The following is a 20,957-nucleotide window of genomic DNA, read 5'->3' on the forward strand; positions in this document are numbered from 1 at the left end:
CTATATATTACATTTCTATGAAGTATGAATTATTAAATGCAGAATCTCACACATGGATTTTGCGATATATTTTTTATTTCAAATTTTTTTATCTGTATTTTTATATTATGTGGTATATGTACAATAAATCTATTGTATGTAAAACCAGAAGGAGGAGTGCATACCTATTTGTATTCAATATTGTTTTTTATTTAACCCCTTCCAGGCTGGAAGGAAACCTTCTCTATTCTCTTGCCATTGATAGCCTGTCAGTCACTGGGAATGGAGATGGATCAATATTGCATGTTCTGCCCAAGGATTCTGTACGCCTACTGTACTTTCTGTCTGTCAAGATATTTGGTATCTGTCTATTAAAATCTAGTGTCCCAGCAACAGTATTATCAGATAGAATAGGCAAATCAATAGGTAGTCAAGCAATGTGCAGTATATATGGTCCTGGCTCCGGGCTAAAGTATGGGCTAAACTGTCAATTTTCCATACCATCTCAAATTATATTATATTTATATATTTTTTTATATATATATATATGTGTATATATATATATATATATATATATATATATATATACATATACAGTCATGTGAAAAAATTAGGACACCCTTTGAAAGCATGTGGTTTTTTGTAACATTTTTAATAAAAGGTTATTTCATCTCCGTTTCAACAATACAGAGAGATTAAAGTAATCCAACTAAACAAAGAAAACTGAAGAAAAGTCTTTTCAAGATCTTCTGTAAATGTCATTCTACAAAAATGCCTATTCTAACTGAGGAAAAAGATAGGACACCCTCACATGTATTCCCTCTTAAATTGGCTCAGATCTCACACAGGTATATCACACCAGGTGCACATAATTAGTAGATCGTTACTCTGCATGTTGAATGAGGCTTGCCCTATTTAAACCTCAGACATTTAGTTTGGTGTGCTCCTGACTGTTGAAGTGAGAGTGAGCACCATGGTGAGAGCAAAAGAGCTGTCAGAGGACTTCAGAAAAAAGATTGTAGCAGCCTATGAGTCTGGGAAGGGATTTAAAAAGATCTCAAAAGATTTTGAAATTAGCCATTCCACTGTCCGGAAGATAGTCTACAAGTGGAGGGCTTTCAAAACAACTGCCAACATGCCCAGGACTGGTCGCCCCAGCAAGTTCACCCCAAGAGCAGACCGCAAGATGCTAAAAGAGGTCTCCAAAAACCCTAAAGTGTCATCTCGAGAACTACAGCAGGCTCTGGCTACTGTTGATGTAGAAGTACATGCCTCTACAATCAGAAAGAGACTGTACAAGTTTAACTTGCATGGGAGGTGTGCAAGGAGGAAACCTTTGCTTTCCAAGAGAAACATCGAGGCCAGACTGACATTTGCCAGAGATAAAGTTGACAAAGACCAGGACTTCTGGAATAATGTTCTTTGGACAGATGAGTCCAAAATTGAATTATTTGGACACAACAGCAGAGGACATGTTTGGCGTAAACCAAACACAGCATTCCAAGAAAAGAACCTCATACCAACTGTGAAGCATGGAGGTGGAAGTGTCATGGTTTGGGGCTGCTTTGCTGCAGCAGGACCTGGTCAGCTCACCATCATAGAATCCACGATGAATTCTACTGTGTATCAGAAGGTGCTTGAAGAACATGTGAGACCATCAGTTAGAAAATTAAAGCTGAAGCGGAACTGGACCATGCAACATGACAATGACCCAAAACATACTAGTAAATCAACCAAAGATTGGCTGAAAAAGAAGAAATGGAGAGTCCTGGAATGGCCAAGTCAAAGTCCAGATTTGAATCCCATTGAGATGCTGTGGGGTGACTTGAAAAGGGCTGTACGTGCAAGAAACCCCTCAAACATCTCACAGCTGAAAAAGTTCTGCATTGAGGAGTGGGGTAAAATTTCCTCAGACCGATGTCGAAGACTGGTAGATGGCTACAAGAACCGTCTCACTGCAGTTATTTCAGCCAAAGGAGGTAACACTCGCTATTAGGGGCAAGGGTGTCCTATCTTTTTCCTCAGTTAGAATAGGCATTTTTGTAGAATGACATTTACAGAAGATCTTGAAAAGACTTTTCTTCAGTTTTCTTTGTTTAGTTGGATTACTTTAATCTCTCTGTATTGTTGAAACGGAGATGAAATAACCTTTTATTAAAAATGTTACAAAAAACCACATGCTTTCAAAGGGTGTCCTATTTTTTTCACATGACTGTATATATATATATATATATATATATATATATATATATATATATATATATATATATATACAGTACAGACCAAAAGTTTGGACACACCTTCTCATTCAAAGAGTTTTCTTTATTTTCATGGCTATGAAAATTGTAGATTCCCACTGAAGGCATCAAAACTATGAATTATATACATAACAAAAAAGTGTGAAACAACTGAAAATATGTCATATTCTAGGTTCTTCAAAGTAGCCACCTTTTGCTTTGATTACTGCTTTGCACACTCTTGGCATTTTCTTGATGAGCTTCAAGAGGTAGTCACCTGAAATGGTTTGCACTTCATAGGTGTGCCCTGTCAGGTTTAATAAGTGGGATTTATTGCCTTATAAATGGGGTTGGGACCATCAGTTGCGTTGTGGAGAAGCCAGGTGGATACACAGCAGATAGTCCTACTGAATAGACTGTTAGAATTATTATTATGGCAAGAAAAAAGCAGCTAAGTAAAGAAAAACGAGTGGCCATCATTACTTTAAGAAATGAAGGTCAGTCAGTTCGAAAAATTGGGAAAACTTTGAAAGTGTCCCCAAGTGCAGTCACAAAAACGATCAAGCGCTTCAAAGAAACTGGCTCACATGCGGACCGCCCCAGGAAAGGAAGACCAAGAGTCACCTCTGCTGCGGAGAATAAGTTCATCCAAGTCACTAGCCTCAGAAATCACAGGTTAACAGCAGCTGAGATTAGAGACCAGGTCAATGCCACACAGAGTTCTAGCAGCAGACACATCTCTAGAACAACTGTTAAGACGAAACTGTGTGAATCAGGCCTTCATGGTAAAATATCTGCTAGGAAACCACTTCTAAGGACAGGCAACAAGCAGAAGAGACTTGTTTGGGCTAAAGAACACAAGGAATGGACATTAGACCAGTGGAAATCTGTGTTTTGGTCTGATGAGTCCAAATTTGAGATCTTTGGTTCCAACCACTGTGTCTTTGTGCGACGCAGAAAAGGTGAACGGATGGACTCTACATGTCTGGTTCCCACCGTGAAGCATGGAGGAGGAGGGATGCTTTGCTGGTGACACTGTTTGGGATTTATTCAAAATTGAAGGCATACTGAACCAGCATGGCTACCACAGCATCTTGCAGCAGCATGCTATTCCATCTGGTTTGCGTTTAGTTGGACCATCATTTATTTTTCAACAGGACAATGACCCCAAACACACCTCCAGGCTGTGTAAGGGCTATTTGACCATGAAGGTGAGTGATGGGGTGCTGTGCCAGATGACCTGGCCTCCACAGCCACCGGACCTGAACCCAATCGAGATCGTTTGGGGTGAGCTGGACCGCAGAGTGAAGGCAAAAGGGCCAACAAGTGCTAAGCATCTCTGGGAACTCTTTCAAGACTGTTGGATGACCATTTCAGGTGACTACCTCTTGAAGCTCATGAAGAGAATGCCAAGAGTGTGCAAAGCAGTACTCAAAGCAAAAGGTGGCTACTTTGAAGAACCTAGAATATGACATATTTTCAGTTGTTTTGACACTTTTTTGTTATGTAAATAATTCCACATGTGTTAATTCATAGTTTTGACGCCTTCAGTGTGAATCTACAATTTTCATAGTCATGAAAATAAAGAAAACTCTTTGAATGAGAAGGTGTGTCCAAACTTTTGGTCTGTACTGTACAGTGGGATGCAAAAGTTTGGGTAACCTTGGTAATTGTCATGATTTTCCTGTATAAATCGTTGGTTGTTACGATAAAAAATGTCAGTAAAATATATCATATAGGAGACACACACAGTGATATTTGAGAAGTGAAATGAAGTTTTTTGGATTTACAGAAAGTGTGCTATAATTGTTTAAACAAAATTAGGCAGGTGCATAAATGTGGGCACTGTTGACATTTTATTGATTCCAAAACCTTTAGAACTAACTATTGGAACTCAAATTGGCTTGGTAAGCTCAGTGACCCCTGACCTACATACACAGGTGAATCCAATTATGAGAAAGAGTATTTAAGGGGGTCAATTGTAAGTTTCCCTCCTCTTTTTATTTTTTCTGAAGAGTAGCAACATAGGGGTCTCAAAACAACTCTCAAATGACCTGAAGACAAAGATTGTTTACCATCATGGTGTAGGGGAAGGATACAGAAAGCTGTCTCAGAGATTTCAGCCGTCTGTTTCCACAGTTAGGAACATATTGAGGAAATGGAAGACCACAGGCTCAGTTCAAGTTAAGGCTCGAAGTGGCAGACCAAGAAAAATCTCTGATAGACAGAAGCGACAAATGGTGAGAAGTGTCAGTCAACCCACAGACCAGCACCAAAGACCTACAACATCATCTTGCTGCAGATGGAGTCACTGTGCATCGTTCAACCATTCGGCGCACTTTACAGAAGGAGATGCTGTATGCGAGAGTGATGCATAGGAAGCCTTTTCTCCGCCCACAGCACAAAAAGTGCCGCTTGAGGTCGGCTAAAGCACATTTGGACAAGCCAGCTTCATTTTGGAATAAGGTGTTGTGGACTGATGAAACTGAAATGGAGTTATTTGGCCATAACAAGGGGCATTATGCATGGAGGAAAAATAACACAGCATTCCAAGAAAAACACCTGCTACCTACAGTAAAATATTGTGGTGGTTCCATCATGCTGTTGGGCTGTGTGACCAGTGCAGGGACTGGGAATCTTGTCAAAGTTTAGGGACGCATGGATTCCACTCAGTATCAGCAGATTCTGGAGACCAATGTCCAGGAATCAGTGACAAAGCTGAAGCTGCGCTGGGGCTGGATCTTTCAACAAGACAACAACCCTAAACACTGCTCAAAATCCACTAAGGCATTTATGCAGAGGAACAAGTACAACGTTCTAGAATGGCCATCTCAGTCCCCAGACCTGAATATAGTTGAAAATCTGTGGTGTGACTTAAAGAGAGCTGTCCATGCTCGGAAGCCATCAAACCTGAATGAACTAAAGATGTTTTGTAAAGAGGAATGGTCCAAAATACCTTCAACCAGAATCCAGATTCTCATTGGAACCTACAGGAAGCGTTTAGAGGCTGTAATTTCTGCAAAAGGAGGATCTACTAAATATTGATTTAATTTATTTTTTGTGTTGCCCAAATTTATGCACCTGCCTAATTTTGTTTAAACAATTATAGCACACTTTCTGTAAATCCAATAAACTTCATTTCACTTCTCAAATATCATTGTGTGTGTCTCCTATATGATATATTTAACTGACATTTTTTATCGTAACAACTAACGATTTATACAGGAAAATCATGACGATTAACAAGGTTGCCCAAACTTTCGCATCCCACTGTATATATAGTGATAGATAGATAGATAGATAGATAGATAGATAGATATATAGAGTGACAGAAATAATTTTCTTTTGTATTTTATTTTATTTGAGGTTGTGTGATCTACTCTTTGTGATGGCAATATGATAATGATACGGTTCCCTTTTATAGATCCACTCGGGGCTATTGGTGACCTTAGCCATGGAAGGTGTATTGGAGGAAGGGAATGCTGTAATTACATGTTGTGTACGTGGTCAACCTTTATATGGTAGAATGCTGGCTCTAGCATGATAGTTGATGTATAATATATTTACTTTAGAATAAAATGCTTTTTCTTTACAAGCATCCACTATTTATTTTGTCATTATCTTAAGTAGCAGCATCTTTTATTATTTTTAAGTGTTCTTGCCTGACAAGACCACGTACTGTTATCTCACATATATATTCTCATTGTTAGTCAAATTTACCACCCTAACTCCTCCCATAGTCTTTACACTACATGGACAGTAATATAACGAAACGTGCGGATTGTTCCCAAATTGGTGTGCTATTACATTGTGGAACGTTTCACCGAATGGTTCACAAAATATCAGCGTTTTTGTGGCAAAATTGGTCCCATAGGAATGAATGGCGGAATGTTCAAAACTAGAGTGGGAGCTGTCAAAAGCTAGAGTGTGAGCTGAAAAATCAGGACATGATTTCTAAACTGCCACCACTAACTCATTTTCAAGCCCACCTACACAAATCTTATGTCAAAACGTTCAGCTATCCCTGCTGCCGGCTAAGCTATAGTCCTGATAGTTTTCACATTATGACCATTTGTTTGCAACTCACACCACCTATTGACATTCATTGAAACTTCTCTCTAGCCACCTCAAATTTGAAGGGCAATTTCTAAACTTTAACTGTGCCTTCACTTTTTAATATTTCAGAGACATACTATGCATCAAAATGTAGGTTAGGGTCTCACAATATTAAGCTCTTCGCTGTAGGATTTAACATTTTTAAACTACAACCGTTTGAAGATGGCAACCACCAGTGTAGTGAGCACGTTGGAGCAGTTTGTTTTTAACCGCTTTTCTCTGCCCTTGCTGTAGAGTGAGTTGCCATAGGAACCCAGGTGTGTGAGCAGCCAGCAGAGTGACAAAAGCTAGAGTGTGAGCTGAAAAATCAGTACATGAATTCTAAACCTCCACCACTCCCTCATTTTCAAGCTCACCTACACAAATCGGATGCTAATGTTTTTATAAATGTATGTTTTAATGCAACTGTGAAGCACTTTGGGCAACAACATTGCAATTAAATGTGCTATATAAATAAATAAAAGTTGAAATGCATTTCTCACTCTATAAAGCTTGCCATGTGCACTTTTTAAATTTGATCAATCAATTGGTTAGTGTAATGTTTACTATTTTTACTCACTCCAAACACTCCACACAGTGACCCTGCCCACTCCATATAGTTACTCTGCCCAGTCCAACCTTTCCACAGTTACTCCAGCCACTCCAACCACATAACAGTTACTCAAGCCACAACATCCAGTTACTCCGCCCACTCCAGTTGTAGACTACTGGTGGAGGCAAGAACACTTCACACAATTTCCCCAGAAATTGTAGCTTTTCTAGTTTATTACTAATTTTGATGAAATTTGATTTTTTCTTCCTGTTTTATCTTATACATTTATTTTTTCATTTCACTGCATGTCACGGGCACTTCACACGTGTTGCACTTCATTCGCTTTTTACACTTTGATGCTTATTTTGACGATTATCACTATTGTATGAATTTATTGATTTTGTTTATTTATTATTTATTGGTTTGTTTATTGTTACAATCATATCATTTGAACACTAATTATTTATTTATTTATTTATTTGATCATGGTTTTAAGTATCTGGCATATAGTGATGAATTTGATTATTGCACATTTTTATTTGTTTATTGATAGACAAACAAAAAATGAGTGTAGCTTCAGATGGGGAAGTCACAGGGGGCCACACTGACAATGAATTATTACTGTATACAGTATGTTTACAGTAATTGTTGTGCGTGAAATCCTCTCACAGAAATGCCCTTTTGTTACGGGGCTGGAATTAGCATCTCCCCACTCATTCATCTGCTACTGTACATTATGTCCTTTCATAAAAAAAAAGCAAAAAAGCTGTGTATTCAGTCAGTTTATATTCACTTTGGAAAGGAAAAGTGCTTTTTTTTTTCCTTAATTTTTATTTACAGAAGCCCAGAGCAATCCGTTAAAGACCCCTCAAACTGCAAATTTTATTATAGTCTTATATATATTTTACAGTAAAGATCTGCTGTGCTGTTTAAACTGTTTTAAACTGCTGACAGATGCCATTTAAAATCAGTCACGAGAGATCCAAGTACGGCAATATTATTTGCTGGATAAGGAACATAACAAATGGGTTGTTGGCAGTGATAACATATAAAGCACAGTCCCCATTTTATTTCCCGTTTCCAATTACATTTTATTGTATTAAAAGGAAAAAAAAACAAAAAAACTTAAATACTTAGTTACTGTTGAGAGAGTGAATGCTGTTGGCAAATAAATCAATGTGTCCATACTGCCTACAGGTCAAGGAAGCCACCCAGTGTACGAGCTGCACTGGCATCTCCTGCCATCGAAAAATTTCAGAGCACCGATATCCAGTGAGCTTGTGGGCCGTATCCTACAATCCTTCTTTATTGCCAGCTTTTTAGCTTGGATTAGCTTACAGCCACCGATAAACCCTATAATCAATGGTGTCGCTCCAGTGGCAGCCCCTTCTTGTGGTCCCCAGCTTGTATGTATACGGCCCTGCGTGCAGGGGCCACAGCCCTTTCAGAGTCAGCCCTCACTCCTTCCTGTGCTTCTACCGAAGGGATCCTGCCCGAACTGGACCAGGCTGTCCCTGTGCAGCTTCCGATCCCAGCCTGAAAAGTCTTTATCCGGGACAAGCCTGTGGGAAAAGAGGGGTTAATTGCCTAGCGGGTGCCACAGTGGGCGCGCTCATCAATTGTTCCTCCGCCGCGTTGCCCGCTCATCTCCTCTCACCCCCTCCGCAGGTAATGTCACAGTGCCCGCTGGTTGTTCATCCACCCCCAGGTAAAACCACGGTGCCCACTCATTACTCCCATCCAAAGACCCCCCCCAAGGAAATGCCATGCTGCCCACTTGCCCGCTGTCAATCTGGCATGCACATTATCACATAAAATGAATGTAGAGTAGCTTCAGATGGGGAAGTCACAGGTGTGATTTACTGCTCATTCATTACTGTACATACTTTGGGTTAACACTGCCATTTACTGGCCTTGTTGTGTATTGCTATTGCAATTTTTGTTTTGTTCTGAGCGAAAGAGCAGAAGTCGCGATTGGTTTGTAACGCTGTGCGAAAATAATGATCGCTAGAACTGCTACATCTGTACTTCTGGGGGAACAGGCCTCTAGTAGCTACAGACAATGAGAAGACAAAGCTTCAAGATTGCTTGGAGCCCGGAAGAGCAGCGAAGTTCATCAAGAATCAAACTATAACTACCAGCCCCTGGTTTCTTCATCAGAGAAAAAATCACGAGTTCCCAGTTATCATGGATGGGAAGAAGGACATCCTGTGGTGCACAGAGATGGAGAGGGTCTTTGGATTCCCCCCGCACTATACGGACGTCTCAGAAATGAACCACTGCTTCCGACAGAAGCTCCTAGGAAGGTCATGGAACGTCCAGGTCATCCAGCATCTATTTGCCCGCTGAAGGATTATTTTGAAAGTATGTAGAAGCCACATAGGGCCCCCACACTGCAGATTTATCATAGAGATATCGAATTTTATAATATTACATTATTTTATAAAGTACATTTTTTTATGAAACCCCTTCGTCACCTGGCTCCCAAGTGCGATCAGCTACATCATAATCATCAAGTACTATCTGCATATCACTGATGTCCTCCTCAACCGTCTCTGGGTCAAGAGCCTGACCGCTTGCAACACCAGCTCCCATGCCACTCTCCTCATGACTACTTGCCCAACTAGTGAAGGAAAGGACAAAGGCAGGTTGAGGACAGGTGAGATCACAGGACCTACTCCCGGGCCATGCCAACTAAGGGTTGCGTCTGACAAGCCCACCGACTGTTGCCTGGGGGTGTCATATTTCACTTGGGATGAAGTGGATGAACAAGTTAACCAATCAAGAACTGATGGGTTGCTGGTCAAGACACGACCACTAGCTGACACTGGGAGCTCAGGCTCCTGGAAGTGTCCCCTGTTGCCACGCTCCCGTACTCTGCCGCGACCTGTGCCTGCGCCAGAAACATTTAGGCTTCTGCCACTGCTCTATGCATGGCCTGGCACTTCTCTCTCTGACATACTGTTAGCTGAACTAAATAAATTAAAAGCTAATTAAAACACCCCTAAATGCGACAAATATATTTTTCATTTTGTACTGAAATAGGCCACTAAACGCTTTCACCACAAATAAATGCAACAGTTAAATGTGTATATATTTTTCTGTTTGTACTGATATAGGCCACTAAACGTTTTGATTACAAATAACTGCAGCAGTAAAGTGTGTATATATTTTTCTTTTTGTACTGAAATAGGCCACTAAACACTTTCAACACATATAACAGCAGAAGTGCACAGAGAATATATTTTTCTTTTTGTACTAAAATAGGCCACTAAATGCTTTGAGCACAAATAACTGCAACAGTGAAGTGCATATATATTTGTCTTTTTGTACTGAAATAGGCCATAAAACTATTTTGCCACAAATAACTGCAACAGTGAAGTGCATATATTTTTTTATTTTTGTACTGAAATAGGCCTCTAAATGATTTTGCTACAAATAACTGCAACAGCAGTGTTTATATATTTATTCTTCTGTACGGAAATAGGCCACTAAACGCATTCAACACAAATAACAGCAACAATGAAGTGTGTATATATTTTTCTTTTTGTACTAAAATAGGCCACTAAATGCATTCACAACAAATAACAGCAACATTGAAATGTGTATATATTTTCCTTTTTGTACTGAAATAGGCTACTAAACGCTTTCAACACATATAACAGCAGAAATGAACTGAGAATATACTGTATTCATATTTTTGTACTGAAATAGGCCACTAAACGCTTTCAACACAACCGCAGAATTGAACTAAGAATATATTTTTATTTTTGTACTGAAATAGGCCACTAAACGCTTTGACCACAAATAACTGCAGCAGTAAAGTGTGTGTATGTTTTTCTTTTTGCACTGAAATAGTCCACTAAACGCTTTCAACACATATAACTGCAGAAGTGAACTGAGAATATATTTTTCTTTTTGTACTAAAATAGGCCACTAAATGCTTTGACCACAAAAAACTGCAACAGTAAAGTGCGTGTATATTTTTCTTTTTGTACTGAAATAGGCCACTAAATGCTTACAACACATATAACTGCAACAGTGAAGTGCGTATATATTTTTTTCTTTTTGTACTGAAATAGGCCACTAAACGCTTACAACACATATAACTGCAGAAGTGCACTGAGAATATATTTTTCTTTTTGTACTAAAATAGGCCACTAAATGCTTTGACCACAAATAACAGAAACAGTGATGTGCATATATATTTTTCTTTCTGTACTGAAATAGGCCACTAAATGCTTTCAACCCATATAACTGCAGAGGTGATCTGAGAATATATTTATATTTTTGTACTGAAATAGGCCACTAAACACTTTCAACACATATAACTGGAGAAGTGAACTGAGTATATATTTTTATTTTTGTACTGAAATAAGCCACTATACGCTTTGACCACAACTAACTGCAACAATGAACTGCGTATATAGTTTTCTTTTTGTACTGAAATAGGCCACTAAACGCATTTACTACTAACAGCAACAGTGAAGTGCGTATATATATTTTTCTTTTTGTATTGAAATAGGCCACTAAATGATTTCGCCACAAATATCTGCAACAGTGAAGTCCGTATACATTTTTCTGTCTGTACTGAAATAGGCCACTAACCGCATTCCCCACAAATAACAGCAACAGTGAAGTGCCTATATACTTTTGTTTTTGTACTGAAATGGGCCACTAAATCCTTTTCAACATAGCACTTGCACCCCAATAACAAGAACAAATTGCTGGAATTACAGAGCTGTATAATGGCTATTTGGATCCCCAAATAATCTTTCCCTGCACTTGTCAATTGCTTTTCTAGCACTGTCCCTGGCGCCTTCTGACGTCTCTCCCTGCACTAAGATTCTGTGAAATGATTCCTCCCTATCCTTTCCCTGCATTTATAAATAGATTTTTTCATTTTTTTTTTACAATGAGGTTTTTACGATTGCTGTCCCTAGCGCCTTCTCACTTCTGTCCCTCCTCTCAGAATGCTGGAAAATGTCTGAATCTAAGATGGCCACCTTATTTATAGGGCTGTGACATTCCAGGGCTAGCTGGCTGATGATTGGCTGCATGCATGGCATTATGGGTCATTATCCTCACACATGTAGCCGCCATTTTAGAAAAAAATTGCTATTCATTACCTTTAAGTGCGATGAAATTCACATTAGTTGCAAATTGATTTTTTTCCTGAAATTCGGATCAAATTCTATTATTTAATATTTTTGGAGAATAAGGATAAAGATTTTCTCATTATTTTTCTATCAATGCATGTTATGGAAAAATATATAAGTAGCTTACCGAAACCAACTGTAACCAAACACAGGAGCTGTAAAGATGTCCATTTTCCAACAACTTTACTTCCAACAGCTCGAAAAGTCAAACGATCCTGTTTAAAAAAAAAAACAAGGCATGTTCCTAAAAATTACATTTTAAATGCATACAGAATTAAGAAATTTATGGAGGGAATGGTAGTTCAATGGTCTAGAAACAATCTTAAAGTGGTTGTCTGGCTTCCTATAGTGATGACCTATCCTAAGGATAGATCATCAATATGGATGAGGGAAGCGAATTTCACATCCAAGAGCCGAAGTCGATTCTCTCAAAACTTCGGTTTAATGCTGCATTGAGATCTGTCTACGTACAGCATTAAAATGTATGGCCTCCAACAAGGCAAAGTCAGGTGAATAACTACAGTATTTGATTTTTAAACTGGAAAACCATTTTAAAACTTAAATCCGTACTCGGCTTAGTTTCCGACTAGTACCTTGGGACCCAAGCCAAGTTCGGAACCGAGTTTAAAAATGGTTTTCCAGTTAAACCAAAGTTTTAAACGAAAAGGCTTTGGATAAGGATCCGAAGCTTGCTTTGCTCATCAATATCAAATCAGCGGGGATCCAACTCCCAATACCCCAGCTTATTAGCTGTTTGAAGAGAGCACAGAGCTTGCACAAGCTCCACACTATTTACTTGCTTGCCGTTGCCATTGTAGTGGTGAGCAAGTGTAATTAAAGCTCCTCCATCTAATTCACTTGAATGGAAAGAGGCAGTTGTAGTTATGGAATGGAAAAAGGAGCTGTAATTACATTACACCTGCTTACTTTCAAGACTGCAAAAGTAGAGAGAATGCAGCACTTACACTGGTGCTGCACTCTCTTCAAACAGCTGATCAGCGGAACCCTTACCGATCTGATATCGATTACCTATCACAAGGATAGCTCATCACCAGTATAGGAAACCATACAACCCCCATTAAGGTCCCTTTAGACAGGATGATTATCAGGCTTATTATTAGAAACAAAACGTCATACTTTTCTCCTGTAAAGGTGCTGCTGATCATCTGATAAATGAGAAAACACTCCGGTGAAAACACCATTGATACTGGCACTAAAGATGAGAGAATCAATTGTTTTGGTCTTTTTAATACAAAGATGTATAAGAATCAAGTACCTTTTTGTCACCCCCAATTCATCATAGATTGTAAGATCTTGCGAGCAGGGCCCTCACTCATAGTTACATAGTTGATACGGTATACAATATAAGTCTATCAAGTTCAACCAAGGGATAGGTGAGAAACACGAATCCCAGAAGGAAGTGAGACTCAGATTTCTACACTTTTTCATAAGCATTAATGTTGTTTACTTTTAAGAATTCATCTAAACCCTTTTTAAAGCTGTCCATTGTTCCTGCTGTGACCATGTCCTGAGGAAGTCTATTCCACATATTTACAGTTCTTACAGTAAAGACGCTTTGACGCTTCTGGAGACTGAACTTTTTATTTTCCAGTCGGAGGCAGGGCCCCTTATCTTTTGAGGGCATTTTACATTAAATAGTTTTTCACCGTATTTTTTTGTATGGCCCATTTATATATTTGTATAAGTAATCATGTCCCCCCTTAGACATCTCTTCTGAAGACTAAAAAAATTATATTATTTTAATCTTTCTTTATAAGTATGACCCTTCATGCCCCTTATCAGTTTAGTCCCTCTCCTCTGTACTTTTTACAGCTGCAGTGCATCCCCACTATAGACTGGTGTCCAGAACTGAACTGTATATTCCAGATGAGGCTGAACCAACACTTTGTAAATTACAGTAATACGCTAGTAATATTACATCCCTCGTTTAACCACCTCCCGACCGCCTAACGCAGGGATGCGTCCTGCGGGCGGCTGGGCTATTCCTCCTTCACGCATCTACGTGTCATCTCACGAGACGCGAGATGACGCGCATATCCTGCCCGGACATGCACAGTGCGGGTCAGCAAAAGGCGCACAAGGAGTTGGTCACCAGCCTGCCATCCAATGATCACCGCTGGCAGGTTGGTGACTTTTAAAATAACGAACAACCAGCCATATAACACATAATATTTATAAGTATGTGTTAAATGGCTTCTGTGCTCTCTGCTGGTTCCTTTTCGTCGGTTGGTCCCAGCAGAGAGCACAGATCACAGTGAGTACACCAAGCACAACATATTTAGCCCCAGATCACCCCCCATCACCCCAATTAACCCCTTGATCACCCCTGTCAATCACTAGTGAAAGGGAAAAAAGTGATCAGTTTAAACTGTCACCAGTATTTTTTCACCAGTATTGACTGTTAAGTTTAGGTTAGTTTAGGCCCCTTTGTTAGGTAGTTAGCTCCAGTTAGCGCCCAGCCCACCTCACCGAAGTCACTGATTCGCTGATTAGCGTATCGCTAATCAGCATTGGTACGTTATAGTATTTGTAAGTGATCAAAACTGATCAGTCAGATCTATAATAGTATTAATGTCACCTTAGCTCCCCCTCCACCCAAAACACAGTGTTTGATCAATCAGGCCTGATCTGTCGCCCACATGTGCGTTCACCCACGCCCGCCTTGCCGCAGTGACAACATTTTTTTTATTTATCACTGCACAATCGCTACACAAGCGCTGCGGCGATAAAAAAATCAGTTTTGATATTTTTTATCAATCACAGCGGCTTCCTGAATTTTGCTAGCCTCCCATTTGTAAGACAGGCTTGCTTTTTTTCTTGGGTAGTCTCAGGGAATACCCTCTAAATTTAGTTGACCAAATGGCAAGGAAGGGGTATTCTTCTGAAGAGGCCTACAGGCTTCAGAATACGAACCTGTAGAAAGCAGTGGCAGTCTGATGGCAAACCCTGATTGGCAGGTGCTGGCAAACCCTGATTGGCAGCCCCCATCTTCACCTAGTCGCCAGGGCTTCCCCCAACGGCTCGTTACCACCCGTCTTGCAAGGGGGGAGAGGGCTGCCTTGTGTAACGAAGAACTGCTCGCGGTGAAATGGAGAGACAAGCGTGACGTTTACATGCTCTCCTCCATTCACGCAGACACGACAATCCAAATTGAACGGGCAACCGGTGTAATTGAAAAGCCCCTCTCGGTCCGCGACTATTATTTGCTCATGGGAGGGGTGGACTTCAATGACCATATGTTGGCTCCTTATTTACTCTCCCGCAAGACCAGACGCAGGTATAAGAAGGTGTCTGTATACCTAATTCAATTGGCTATGTACAATAGTTTTGTTCTCTACGCGGATCGGGTTGACAGATTACTGGGAGGGGCTGGAGAAGATCCAGCGGTCATGGTCCATATCGGAACCAATGACAAAGTTAGAGGTAGGTGGAGAGTCCTTAAAAATGATTTCAGGGATTTAGGTCAAAAGCTTAGGGCAAGGACCTCAAAGGTAGCATTTTCCAAAATACTACCTGGGCCACACAAACAAAAGGCAGCGGGAGATTAGGGAGATTAACAAGTGGCTCAAGAACTGGTGTAGGAAGGAGGGGTTTGGGTTCCTGAAGAACTGGGCCGACTTCTCTATCGGCTACAGGCTCTATCGTAGGGACGGGCTGCACCTCAATGGGGAAGGGGCAGCTGTGTTGGGGAAGAAGATGGCTAGAAGGTTGGAGGAGTGTTTAAACTAGGGACTGGGGGGGAGGGTAATTATGTTATAGGATGGGAAGATAGAGACCGGGGGCAAGGTAGTGAGACTGGGTGAGGAATGGAAGGAGGGACTATAACAGTTCAGAAGGAAAGGTGTAGGGTAAAAAATATACATAAACCTCTCAAATGTATGTATACTAATGCCAGAAGCCTGACTAATAAAACTGGTGAACTGGAATTAGTGATGTGTGAGGAGAAATATGACATAGTGGGAATAACTGAGACATGGCTGGATGATAGCTATGACTGGGCAGTTAATGTACAGGGTTACAGTCTGTTTAGAAAGGATCGTCAAAACCGGAGAGGAGGAGGGGTCTGCCTTTATGTAAAGTCCGGTCTAAAGCCCACACTCTGTGAAGATATAAGTGAGGGACATGAACATGTAGAGTCACTGTGGGTAGAGATACATGGCGCTAAAAACAATAATAAATTACTAAAAGGAGTTTACTATAAATCACCTAATATACCAGAGTCCACAGAAAATCTACTGCTAAATGAGATTGACAAGGCTTCAAATCATAATGAGGTGGTTATTATGGGGGACTTCAACTACCCAGATATAGACTGGGAAACTGAAACTTGTATATCTCATAAAGGAAACAGGTTCTTGGCAATAACCAAAGACAATTACCTCTTCCAACTGGTTCAGGACCCGACTAGAAGGACGGCCATACTGGACTTAGTATTAACCAATAGGCCTGACAGAACAGAACAGACATGCAGGTTGGGGGATACCTGGGAAATAGTGACCACAAAGTAATAACCTTCCAAATACCATTCAAGAGAGCGTTTCTACAGGGAGGAACAAAAATACCAAACTTCAAAAAAGCTAAATTTAGCCAACTAAGAGAGGCCATAGGCCTAACTAAATGGGATAAAGTCCTCACAAATAAAAATACAGCCACAAAATGGGATATCTTTAAAAGCATCCTAAAATCTCATTGTGAGAGGTACATACCGTATGGGAATAAAAGGTTAAGGAACAAAAAGAAACCAATGTGGATAAACAGAACTGTAAAGAAAGCAATAAATGACAAAAATAAATTATATAAAAACACTAAAACAGGAAAGTAGCCCGGAAGCACTGAAAAACTATAAGGAAAAAAATAGAACATGTAAAAAACAAATAAAAGCGGCCAAACTAGAGACCGAGAGATTACTTGCGAAAGAGAGCAAAACTAACCCTAAAATGTTCTTCAATTATATAAATGTTAAAAAGTATAAATCTGAAGGTGTCGGCCCATTAAAGAGTAATGAGGGGGAAGTCGCAGAGAGCGACAAGGAGAAAGCAAAGCTGTTAAATATTTTTTTCTCCAATGTATTCACTGAGGAAAATAAACTCTCAGATGACATGCAGCATGCAGAAATAAATTCCCCATTAAAAGTGTCTTGTCTGATCCAGGAAGAAGTACAACAGCGACTTAAAAAGATTAAAATAGACAAATCGCCAGGACCGGATGGCATACAACCCCGTATCCTAAGGGATTTAAGTAATGTCATAGCCAGACCCTTATTTCTGATATTTGTAGATTCTATAGGGAGGCGCATGGCAAATGTGGTGCCAATATTCAAAAAGGGTCCAAAAACAGAGCCTGGAAACTATAGGCCGGTAAGTTTAACATCTGTTGTGGGTAAACTGTTTGAAGGTTTTCTGAGGGATGCTATGTTAGAGCATCTTAACGGAAATAAGCAAATAACGCCATATCAGCATGGCTTTGTGAGGGATCGGTCATGTCAAACTAATTTAATCATTTTTTATGAGGAGGTAAGTTCTAGACTTGACAGCGGCGAATCAATGGATGTCGTGTATCTGGACTTCTCTAAAGCATTTGACACTGTACCACATAAAAGGTTAGTATATAAAATGAGAATGCTCGGACTGGGAGAAAACATCTGTAAGTGGGTAAGTAACTGGCTCAATGATAGAAAACAGAGGGTGGTTATTAATGGTACATACTCAGATTGGGTCACTGTCACTAGTGGGGTACCTCAGGGGTCAGTATTGGGCCCTATTCTCTTCAATATATTTATTAATGATCCTGTAGAAGGCTTGCATAGTAAAATATAAATTTTTGCAGATGACACTAAACTGTGTAAAGTAATTAACACTGAAGAGGACAGTATACTACTACAGAGCGATCTGGATAGATTGGAGGCTTGGGCAGATAAGTGGCAGATGAGGTTTAACACTGACAAATGTAAAGTTATGCACATGGGAAGGAATAATGCCAGTCATCCGTACTTATTAAATGGTAACACTGACATGGAAAAGGATCTAGGAATTTTATTAAACAGCAAACTAAGCTGCAAAAAACAGTGTCAGGCAGCTGCTGCCAAGGCCAATAAGATAATGGGTTGCATCAAAAGGGGCATAGATGCCCGTGATGAGAACATAGTTCTGCCACTTTACAAATCGCTAGTCAGACCACACATGGAGTACTGTGTACAGTTCTGGGCTCCTGTAAACAAGGCAGACATAGCAGAGCTGGAGAGGGTCCAGAGGAAGGCAACTAAAGTAATAACTGAAATGGGGCAACTACAGTACCCTGAAAGATTATCAAAATTAGGGTTATTCACTTTAGGAAAAAGACGACTGAGAGGAGATCTAATTAATATGTATAAATATTTCAGGGGACAGTACAGAGATCTATACCATCATCTATTCATTCCCAGGACTGTGACTGTGACGAGGGGACATCCTCTGCGTCTGAAGGAAAGAGGGTTTGTACACAAACATAGAAGAGGATTCTTTACGGTAAGAGCAGTGAGACTATGGAACTCTCTGCCTGAGGAGGTGGTGATGGTGAGTACAATAAAGGAATTCAAGAGGGGCCTGGATGTATTTCTGGAGTGTAATAATATTACAGGATATAGCTACTAGAGAGAGATCGTTGATCCAGGGATTTATTCTGATTGCCTGATTGGAGTCGGGAAGGAATTTTTGTTCCCCTAAAGTGAGGAAAATTGGCTTCTACCTCACAGGGTTTTTTTGCCTTCCTCTGGATCAACTTGCAGGATGACATGCCGAACTGGATGGACAAATGTCTTTTTTCGGCCTTTTGTACTATGTTACTATGTTACAGTAAGGCTGGGAGAACAGGATCCTTCCTCAGATTTCAGGAAGAGATCATCGAGAACCTCCTGTATCCAGGAGGTTCTGTGGCCCCAACCACCAGTGTAGTGAGCCGTCTACACTAGCGACATTTCCCCAATGTCGTTGCTGGTACCTCAAACCAAGCGTCACCCCGAAAAAGATGTTGTGTCTGTAGCAGGAGTGAAATAAGGCGTGATTGTCCTGTGTCACGCAATCCCTATACTAAGTGTACCTGTGTGTGGTACTTTCAGAAACAATCCCCTAAGCATAGGGCAGGGTGGTCAGGGCAGTCAGGACAGAAATAGCGAGTGTCACACTCGCTATTTCTGTCCTGACTGCCCTGACCACCCTGCCCTATGCTTAGGGGATTGCTTCTGAAAGTACCACACACAGGTACACTTAGTATAGGGATTGCGTGACACAGGACAGGCACACAGGGGTCTTAGGGCCCTTTCACACAGAGCTGCTGCAAACCTCTCCTTTCACCTGGGACAAAGTGCATAATGTACTTCGCCACATCTCTGGGCGATTTGCGCTTTGCACATTATCCGATGAGGAAGGAGAGGTTTGTCCTCTAAAGGTAAAGAAAAATAATAAAAATCACAGGTAAGCAAAAAAGTTAATGTTCCAAGAGTTCAATAAAGTTTATAAAAGTTAATTTTCTGTTTCAAATGTTATATAAAGTTAATGTTAATGAATTTATTGCGTTGCAGCCTGTTTTTTTTTGTTTTGCCTTCTAGGTGGACCAAGCGATCAACCAGCTGCAGCACTGATGTGCATTCTAACAGGAGCATTGCGCTTCTGTCAGATTGCACAACAGTCGGTGTATGCGGCGCTGCAAGACGAGATTTCTCCTCTGCAGTAAAAAAGATACGTTTGCCGGGGGCGGTGTTCATATGCTTTGGCAAACACTTTGTATATATAAAAATAAATAAATTCCGGCAATGATTTATTCATCCACATCGATTGATGTGAATGGAGAAATCGGGTTTGCCAGGGCATACAAGCTGAGTGGGTTTGGATGTTGGGCGGAGCTCCTATGTCCTGGCAGACGCCTTTCCCCTCCTTTTTTTTTTGCACATTTTTTGGCAGCGATTTTTTCATCCACATTGATCAATGCGAATGAAGAAATATGAACCGTTAATTTTTTCTTTCAGCCCAGAGGGTGAACGGAACAAAAAAACCTCATTACCCGTATGCTCAATATAAGGAGAATAGCAGAAACTCCTAATGCTGGCCATACATGTAATGATTGCGGAGACCCTCAAATGCCAGGGCAGTACAAACACCCCACAAATGACCCCATTTTGGAAAGAAGACACCCCAAGGTATTCGCTGAGGGGCATATTGAGTCCATGAAAGGTTGAACTTTTTGTCCCAAGTTAGCGGAAAGGGAGACTTTGTGAGAAAAAAACTAAAACTAATTATTTCCGCTAACTTGTGCCAAAAAGATCTTCTATGAACTCGCCATGCCCCTCACGGAAAACCTTGGGGTGTCTTTTTTCTAAAATGGGGTCACATGTGGGGAATTTATACTGCCCTGACATTTTAGGGGACCTAAAGCGTGAGAAGAAGTCTGGAATCCAAATGTCTAAAAATGCCCTCCTAAAAGGTGCTCATTGGAATTTAGGCCCCTTTGCGCACCTAGGCTGCAAAAAAGTGTCACACTTTTCCCATTTTTTATACAAAGTTGTCATTTTACAGAGATATTTCTCTCACCCAGCATGGGAATATGTATAAAGACACCCCAAAACACATTGCCTTACTTCTTCTGAGTACGGCGATACCATCTCCGTACTCAGGAGAAGTAGGGCAATGTGTTTTGGGGTGTCTTTTTACATATACCCATGCTGGATGAGAGAAATATCTCTGTAAAATTACAACTTTGTATAAAAAAAATTGAAAATTGTCTTTTACAGAGATATTTATCTCACCCAGCATGGGTATATGTAAAAATACACCCTAAAACACATTGCCCTACTTCTTCTGAGTACGGCGATACCACGTGTGACACTTTTTTACAGCCTAGGTGCGCAAAGGGGCCCAAATTCCAATGAGTACTTTTAGGATT

General features: G+C 40.4%; 1 protein-coding gene across 1 annotated transcript in view; it reads right to left on the bottom strand.

Moving 5' to 3' along the window:
* LOC122944185 (L-selectin-like) overlaps positions 1-20,957 on the bottom strand; it is a 760,442-nt gene that overhangs the window by 545,775 nt on the left and 193,710 nt on the right. Inside the window, exon 2 of the mRNA XM_044302412.1 lies at positions 12,151-12,238. Within this exon, the coding sequence (XP_044158347.1) occupies positions 12,151-12,238 (88 nt within the window). The remainder of the gene's footprint in view (positions 1-12,150; positions 12,239-20,957) is intronic.

Source organism: Bufo gargarizans, chromosome 7, assembly GCF_014858855.1.
Source record: "Bufo gargarizans isolate SCDJY-AF-19 chromosome 7, ASM1485885v1, whole genome shotgun sequence".
In the NCBI taxonomy this organism is placed as follows: domain Eukaryota; kingdom Metazoa; phylum Chordata; class Amphibia; order Anura; family Bufonidae; genus Bufo; species Bufo gargarizans.